Source organism: Epinephelus moara, chromosome 4 (assembly GCF_006386435.1).
Source record: "Epinephelus moara isolate mb chromosome 4, YSFRI_EMoa_1.0, whole genome shotgun sequence".
NCBI classification, from domain to species: domain Eukaryota; kingdom Metazoa; phylum Chordata; class Actinopteri; order Perciformes; family Serranidae; genus Epinephelus; species Epinephelus moara.
Window position 1 is genome coordinate 28,621,830 of NC_065509.1, and position 9,297 is coordinate 28,631,126.

The 9,297-nt window shown below is 38.4% G+C and overlaps 1 protein-coding gene across 1 annotated transcript in view; it reads left to right on the top strand.

Annotated features, from left to right (window-relative positions):
- The window catches only part of xpnpep2 (X-prolyl aminopeptidase (aminopeptidase P) 2, membrane-bound), a 27,722-nt gene extending 19,227 nt beyond the window's left edge, over positions 1-8,495 (top strand). The window contains exons 14-21 of the mRNA XM_050042245.1: positions 1,025-1,096; positions 1,180-1,240; positions 1,516-1,585; positions 1,801-1,905; positions 4,227-4,286; positions 4,416-4,492; positions 4,583-4,672; positions 8,009-8,495. Coding sequence (XP_049898202.1) covers positions 1,025-1,096; positions 1,180-1,240; positions 1,516-1,585; positions 1,801-1,905; positions 4,227-4,286; positions 4,416-4,492; positions 4,583-4,672; positions 8,009-8,209 — 736 coding nt within the window. The 3' untranslated portion in view covers positions 8,210-8,495. The remainder of the gene's footprint in view (positions 1-1,024; positions 1,097-1,179; positions 1,241-1,515; positions 1,586-1,800; positions 1,906-4,226; positions 4,287-4,415; positions 4,493-4,582; positions 4,673-8,008) is intronic.
- The last annotated feature ends 802 nt before the right edge of the window (positions 8,496-9,297 follow it).

Genomic DNA, 9,297 nt, shown 5'->3' on the forward strand with positions numbered 1-9,297 from the left:
TCTCCATGCTGTCTAGATGCAATATGTGTATTTTCAGATTTTTGTTTCAATAACTGAATTTTTTACAGTGGTTTGAAATCTGCTTTTCCATGCATGGACGGCTGCTAAACCTGCACGTCTGGCTTAGTCAATTTGTGAAGCTACACATGAATTGTCACTGACTAATTAGCTCAGTGAGATAGAAATTGATCCTTGGTCTCAGAGGTTCTGAGTTCAAGCCTCAGCTGATGCAAAAGGCAGATTGTGTTGCTAAATTCCTAAATGTCTTCCAATTCTTCTGCTTGTTGTCTCAGAATTGACTAAAAATGCCCGGATCCGACCCATCGCTGCGCAGCACCTATAATTTATTTTTTTTATTTATTTGTCTTATGTATGTTTGTATATTGATATAGTTATAAAAAACAACTCTTTCTGGATAGTCCTAATATTTGTAACATTTATAGGCAGCACAGGTTCAGTGAATAGTTGAAGTTTAACTAATTCCTCTGAGAATATGTGGTAAATTGTCACATGTTCTCTGTAGATGAATAAAGCAGAACAGTTAAATTGTTGAATCTCCTCTAATAAGCTGGTGAAATGTTACAAAAACCTTAGAAACTATCTCTAGGTGGCCTATCCAAATAATGTGTAACCAAAAATTAAATAAGTGTAGCAGAGTAAAAAGTACAATATTTCCCTCTAAATGTACTAGAGTAGAAGTTCAAAGTTGCATAGAATGGAAATAAATGGAAAATATATTCAAGTCAAGTCAAGTCTCTTATATACAGCACTTAAGTAAATGTACTTGGTTATTTTCCACCACTGAAATTTCCCCTGTTTGAATCTGGACAGGGACCTTTGTTAGTTACCACCCCCCCCTTTCTCTCATTGCTCATGTCCTGTGAGCTCTCCACTCTCAATCCACAAGCTTTAGAAAATGTTGAGCAGTGATGTAAAACTTTTAAAACACCGACATGGTCCTTTAAGTGTGCTACAACTACCATCTCCACTGCTGCTGATATTGCTATTTCCTGTGTTGTTGCAGCCCTACAGAGGAAACAAACAGGAGGTTGACAGTTGATGAGATGTACCTGGTGGACTCTGGCGGCCAGTATCTGTGAGTAAAAACACACACACTCCAAGTTTCACCTTTCATTACTGGCATGTGAAATGAGTCATCATGTCTCTCACTTCTCTCAGAGATGGGACCACTGATATCACTCGGACAGTTCACTGGGGAACCCCCACAGCAATGCAGAAGGTAATACTGTGGATACTACAGTGAAAGTGTGAAGAGATATTTACATTTTACTGTCCAAACACAAGAGATTGCGAGTCATCCACACTGCAGTGAAGTTTTTTTCTCTCTTTCTGTATATTTTTATTTATTGACATCATTATAAAAGTTTACTATTTGACTTTTGGCCGTAAACCTCTGCGGTAATGTCCTCTCAGCAAACATTAAAGGCCACATTATACAAAGTAGTCCTTTAAAACACCCTTTCCCCATCATTAACCAAACGTCTCGCTTCACAGGAGGCCTTCACTCGAGTGCTCATGGGGAACATTGAGATATCCCGAACCATCTTTCCCTCAGGGACAAGAGGTGGGAATGAAAAACATTCATGCATGTTTATAAAAAGAGATTTACAGTTTAATAATCCAACCCTGAAACATTTCCTAGTTTCACCACTAGAGAGCCCCGTTTCTCCACTTTGTGATCAACACTTTGTGATACTGTTTGAGTGGATGGAATGTAGACATGTATCTCCAGCAAGATGTTTGACTCCAGCTCTCTGTGTGGCTTCTGTGTATCAACAGGCGTAAACATGGAGATGCTTGGTCGCCGAGCATTGTGGGAGGTGGGCCTGAACTATGGACACGGCACAGGCCATGGTGTTGGAAACTACTTTGGAGTTCATGAGTGTATGCTCTCTTTTTGTTTTACATACATTTTTCGAAGTTTATACCCCCAGTATGTATTTAGTATTGTGAGGTCTTCACTAAAAACACCTTTTAAAGCATAAATCCATTCGACTGAAACAGAGTTCAGGGGCAGATTTCAATGATGCCTGATGTCTAAAAGCATCATGATTAGTATGCACAACAGGCTGTTTTGCATCAAATTGAACTTCATTACACTGCAGTGCTAATGCAGTAAGTGGGAGTGATAAAATTAATAAACTGGCGAGCAGTTTGCATGTTTGAGCACACATTTCATTCTGCAATGCAACCACTTCTAACATGACCAAATACACCTGAACATAAGGAGCTCAAAACTCTGCACAGGTTTGGAGAAGGCGCCACAGGGAGACGGATGATTCTCTGATTACTCATGTAATTATCTGTGTAATTCTCCATGAACTGATTAATCATTTAGCCTGAAAAATGTCAGAAAATTGTGGAAACCGTCCATGACAATTTCCCAGAATGATATCTTTAAATGTACTAATTTTACTGATTGACAGTTCAAATTACAGAGATTCAGCTCACAATGATTTAAAACAGAGAGAAGCAGCCAATATTTACACTGGAGAAGCTGTGACCAGAGAATGCTTGAAGTCTTCTCTTTAAAAATGTCTCAAATGATCAATTGATCATCAAAATAGTTTATACCTCCATTCATTCATCCATCCATTTTCATCCGCTTATCCTGAGCCGGGTCGTGGGGGCAGCAGGCCGAGCAAAGCACCCCAGGCGTCCCTCTCCCCAGCAACACTTTCCAGCTCCTCCTGGGGAACCCCAAGGTGTTCCCAGGCCAGATGAGATATGTAATCCCTCCAGCATGTTCTGGGTCTGCCCCGGGGCCTCCTACCAGTGGGATGTGCCCAGAACACCTCCAGTGGGAGGTGCTGAGGAGGCATCCTGATCAGATGCCCGAACCACCTCAACTGACCACTTTCAATGCAAAGGAGCAGCGGCTCTACTCCGAGCTCCTTACCCTGTCTCTAAGGCTGAGCCCTCCACCCAACGGAGGCACCAAACCGCTGATCCATCTCACGCTCCAATCTACCCTCACTCGAGAACAAGACCCAAGATACTTGAACTCCTTGAGGCAGTAACTCTCTCCCAACCCAGAGGGGGGCAATCCACCAGTTTCCAGCAGAGAACCATGGCCTCAGATTTGGAGGTGCTGACTCACATCCCAACCGCTTCATACTTGGCTGAAAACCGCCCCAGTGCATGCTGGTAGTTTATACCTGACTAATTGATTAAATGAGTAGTAATAATAAAAATAAGTGTGATAACAATAATGATAATTATAATAACAATAACAATAATAATAATAATAATAATAATAATGCATTTTATTTATAGGCGCCTTTCAGAGCACGTAAGGACGCCTTACAAGAAACAGTTATAAAAAGAACAAGCACCATTATATCCATAGATCATAAAATCAAACCGTTTGGTTATATACAATAAAAGTTAATAAAATGACTAGACAAAAATCATAATAATAAATATTAGGTATAAAATCATCATCATAAAGTCATCGTCAGTGTAGGTCACCATATGTGTGTCTCTGTTAAATCAGACCGAGTATGCCAGCTTGAAAAGGTGTGTTTTCAGACGGGATTTGAAAGTGGAAAGGGAGTTAATATTGCAAATGTCGTGGGGGACAGAGTTCCAGAGGCGGTGGGCAGTGGTAGTCAAGCAGGCAGGTGGCGATGGGAGTTGGATTAGAGAAGAGGATCTAAGAGTACAGGAGGGTGTGTAGGTATGAAGGAGTTCAAACAGGTAGGAAGGGGCTTGATTATGAAGGGCCTTAAAGGTGAAAAGCAGAATCTTGTGTATTTAACAGGAAGCCAGTGAAGTCACTGGAGAACAGAGTAAGTGTCACTGGAGTGATATGATCTATGGAGGGGTTGTAGTAATGATACGGGCAGCTGAATTCTGAACCAACTGGAGTTTATGAAGGCACTTGAGAGGGAAACCAAAGAGGACAGAATTGCAACAATCAATACAAGATGTAACCAAAGAATGAACTAGGATAGTAGCGCTATTATTTGTTGTAAAAATATTCTAAAAAAGAGAAGTATGGTGCAACAAGTTAATATACATTTTTATAGACAAAGTTTAATAGACCCCACTGATTTGAAGGAGGACACATAGAATGGGATATGAGAAACGATACAGAGTGCATAAATTATTGCACACAACTGAAATGAATTTAAGGTTTGTTTTCACTTGGTTTCTGTGGTATAATCTTATTTCACTGATGTAATATTGTAATATTTTTCCAGGGCCCGTTGGCTTTCAGAGCAACAACATTCCCTTCAGAACCGGCATGTTCACGTCTATCGGTGAGATTTTATTCTTTCCCTAAATCAGTCAAAATGCACTGCAGATAAAGTTACATTATGATCATTTTAAAAGAAATTAACTGGCTCAAATGTTCTAATGTTGAAAAACTGATGAGGATTTTCTTAAAGAACCTGGGTATTACAAGGAGAATGACTTTGGGATTCGGATTGAAGACGTTGCTGTGATTGTGCCCGTACACACAAAGGTAGATATGAAACAGAGCATCTCTGATGATTCAGAATCATGTCAGGGATTTCCTGTAAAGTCTTTTTGAATGTGCTTTTCTTTCCCTCAGTATGGTCATAACTACCTGACCTTTGACACTGTGTCGCTGGTTCCATATGACAGAAAGCTGATTGACACCTCGCTCCTCAGCTCAGAGCAGGTAAGACACTGTATCTGACTGCATGATAAACTGTACATTGAGAAGTTACAGGAATGTCAATGTCACTTCTTTTGAAAAGCAAAAGTGTTAACCCAACACATTAAACCAATTCCCTAGTAACAAGCTACTGTATAATGTAAATTTATCTCCCCAAGGATTTGACCAGTTTCCTGTTATACTTGTAAATATCTTTCAGTTTAAGAGAATGTGACCTCAACCGAGTATTTTCGTTTTCCTGCTGTAAGTCTGCTGGTTTCCTCCTAAAATCCCCCCTTTACACTTGAGGTCGAAGTTCCTCTGCTGCCTAGAGATGAAAACATTATTTGAGAAAACAAAACCACGTGTGAAATCAACTTCTGTGTTGTTGTTGTTTTTTTCATCTTCAAAGTAAATGTAAGACATTTTTTGGAGCATCATTGTACAGAAAAGAATGTTGCGGTTACTTATAACAATAACTAATATTAAATTTTTAGATAGAGTGAAAAACTGTGATGTTTTTGGCTGCACAATTTTAGTTCATCTTTTTCCTCAACTTCTGTTTATTCATAGTGCACATCATCCAGAGTCTTAAGATCAGTGGTGGAAAGCAACTAAGTACATTTACTCAAGTACTATACTTAACTACAGTTTTCAAGTACTTGAACTTTACTTGAGTTTTTCCATTTTATGCTATTTATAATTCTACCCACCTACACTCTACATGGAAATATTCTGTTTTTCAGTTCACTGCATTTACTCAACAGTTGTAGGTGTTGATTTCTTCAGCTACACTTTGACTTCCTGCAACCACAAAAAATGCTCCTTTCCATTTATGCAACAGTATTAACAATTTCAAGACATTTTTCTGCAGAGCAAGTACCTTTACTTTTCCAAAAATAAGTACATTTGGCTGATAATGCTTTGTTTCTTTTTCTGAAGTATGACATTGGGTGCAGGACTTTCACTTGTAATATATAATTATATTTTTGTTCTGGTACTTTAATTTAAGTAAACAATTTAAGCAATTTTTCTGCCACTGTCAGCACAGCAATGATCATTTATTGTGTATTTTTTGATGATGTGACCTGACCAGATGAAAGAACAGAACAAAAGTGGTCCAAGAATTGATCCCTGATGAACGCCACATTTGACCTTAAACCAGGAAGACACAGTATTATGATATATTTCTACTTAATTTTGTCTGTTATCCACTGTTTACTTGTTTACTTGATACACATGCACGTGGAAGCAGTGCACAAAATTCAGTTTACTGTGAATAGCCAAGCAAGTAATAGATGACCTGATTTCCAAAAGGCAATAAGTTAAAGACGACACATTACTTCTTATTTTATGCAAGATTATTCTTTTATTTCAATCTTTATTAGTATCAAAATAACAAAAAAGGAAAAGAACCTAAAGCAAAAGTTTGGGACCTACTCTTTATGGTAAGTGCTTAATAGTGCCCCCTTTGGCAAGTATCACAGCTTTCAATTCTTGTTTGGGGGATTTTCACCTACGTATTCTTCCTGCAAAAGGCCTCTAGTTTTGTGAGATTCAGTCTTACATGCACTGCTCTTTTGAGGTCTATCCACAGATTTTTAATGATGTTTAGGTTGGAGGATTGTGAGGTCCATGGCAAAACCTTCAGCTTGTGCCTCTTGAGGTAGTCCATTGTGGATTTCAGGGTGTGTTTAGGATCATTGTCCTGTTGTAGAAGCCATCCTCTCTTCATCTTCAGCTTTTTTACATATGGTATAATGTTTGTCTCCAGAATTTGCTGGAATTTAACTGAATCTATTCTTCCCTCTACCTGTGAAATGTTCCCCTTGCCACTGGCTCCAACAAAGCATGATCGATCCACCCCTATGTTTAACAGTTGGACAGGTGTCCCTTTTTTCTCAAAGCATACCTTCGTGTTGAGTCCAAAAAGTTCTATTTTAACTTCATCAGTCCAAAGGAATTATGTGTGTCAGGCTTGTCTAGATGTTCCTTTGCAAACCTCTAATGCTTAATTTTGTGGTGAAGACACAGGAAAGGTTTTCTTCTGATGAGTCATATTTGTACAGGTGTGGCTGCACAGTAGAACAGTGCACCACCACTCCAGAGTCTGCTAAATCTTGCTGCAGGTCTTTTGCAGTCAAACTGGGTTTTTGATTTGCCTCTCTAGCAATCCTACAGGCAGCCCTCTCAGAAAGTTTTCTTGGTTGAGCAGACCTCAACTTGACCTCCACAGTTCCTATTTACTGCCATTTCTTAATTACATTACAAACTGATGAAACAGCTATCAGAAAACACTTTGCTATCTTCTTATAGCCTTCTCCTGCTTTGTGGGCATCAGTTATTTTAGTTTTCAGAGTGCAAGGCAGCTGTTTAGAGGAGCCCATGGCTGCTGATTGATGGGACAAGGTTTCAGTATTCAGAGTATTTATAAAGCTTTGAAAGTTGCATCACGTGGGCTATCCTAATGATGATTGTGAACAAGTCAGAGCCAAGCTAATTAAGGTCTGAGACCCTTGTAAAAGTTGTCTAAGAGCTTAAATATCTTGGGGTACCCAAACTTTTGTATGGAGCTCCTTTCCTTTTTTACAATCTAAAAGTGTACAAAACAAAAATAATACAGTACTCTTGCTTGTTTAAAAGCATGTTTCATCTTTAACTGCATGCCTTTGGAGATCAGTTCATCTTCAACTTACTTAACTATTCACAGTAAGAGAAAACTTTTGCATGCCACTGTACACCTTTAGGCTCATTCATGACGTTCATAGAAGGACCACAACAACACCAAACACCAAAGTACTGAAAATTTGAAAATGATCTAATATAAAGTGTGCAGCAGTTCAAGTCTTTTCCTGACGGTACTTCGAATCAATCTGACAGCAGCCAATTATCCAGTGTGGGCAGGAGAGAAAGGTGCATTTGGTAATGACACCAGCAGACGGAGACAGTGATATTCTGTAATATCATGTGGTACTTTACTTTTAAAACGCTGTGGTTAATGAAACATGGACGGCAGCATGCAAACCATGTGGTTAAATGATCCCAGATAAAGACTGCAACTTCCACTTGAGGATTTCTTCCACAACTGTCAGCATAGCAATGATAATTAATTGTGGGTTTTATTTTACAATGTGACCAAGTGACAGAACAAAACGTTAAGTGGTCCAAGAATTGATCCCTGTGGAACACCATATTGATTCTAGACCTGGAAGATATGGCATTATTATACTATATTTCTGTTTTATTTTTTGTGTTTGCCACTGTTTACTTGTTTATTTGATATGCACACACACAAGGAAGCAGTATGCATCTTTAGGCTCGTTCATGACTTTGATTAAGAGTGTTGTTTTCTTACTCCAGCTTCAGTGGCTGAATAAATACTATGAGACAATCCGGAAGCTGGTCAGTCCTGAGCTGGACAAACAGGGACTTCAGAAGGAGAAGGACTGGATGCTCAAACACACAGAACCCTTCACAGAGTCTGGCTCTTCAGCGTCTGTCTGTTCCTCCTCGCTGACCCTCATCGCTATGGCTGTCGCTGTCCTCCACAATGTCATTTGAGCATCTTCATCTCTCTTGCACATTCACAGCAGACTTGCGCACTAATGTTACCCCTATGCAGTCTCTACTGAGCAGCTATACCAGGTTGAGAGGTGCACTGCAATTTAGCATTTTTTAATTGAAGGATATATTTGTTTGATAATTTAATTGGGTGGGTAAATGATTTATATTGTGGTGTTTAAAAGTTTAAAATGATCCTATGTGTGATTGATGTTTTAGCTTTTTGGTTTTTAATCTGGACATTTGTATGACCAGCTGATATGATTTTTATTTTATTAAAGTAAGACTCTTTGAAACAAAGGTTTGGCCACAAGTCATGAATTTGATTTCATTTTAACTTAAAAAAAACAAAACATGAAAGACTTGCAACTGTTTTGATTTCACGCAGGCAGGAAGGCACTTTATTAATACCAAGGGGAATTAAAGTGTCCATGAACTATGATACAGCATAAATCACATCACACTGTATAATATAATAAAATACAAAATAAGATAAAAGCCAAATAGTACATAGTAGATCAAATAAAAAAAATAATAAAAAAAATATCATTGCCCAGTGTCAGCTCGGTGGCCACAAACATTTTTAGATGTTGATATTTGGTTGGAATGTAGGTTGTGATATTAGGTTAGCAAAATTCTGTGTCAGGACGCCCAATGCCAACTTTAATTTGATGTTAAAAAAAAAAAAAAAAAAAAAAAACTGATGACAAATAACTTTTTGGTTTTAAGTTGTGTTTTTAAATACAAAAATCCAGTGTCATTTCAGACGTCTAATGCCAATGTCATCTTGACATAGAATGACAACATTCAGTCATAAGGTATGAAGAACAAAACCCAATGTATGCAAAACATCATATTGTTAACGTTCACACAACATAAAATAACAACGTTAGCTGACAAATTTGTGATGAGTAACAATGTCCAGCATGATGGAAAAAACTGTTAGCTTAACGTTACCTGACAACTGAAATCATGCCCATACACGTTTGTCAGCTAACGTTGTTACAACCTGTTACTAACCTAACCTGTTACATTGAGCAATAGGCCTACACTAGAAGGATGCAGTCGAAAACATAGCTAGATTATCA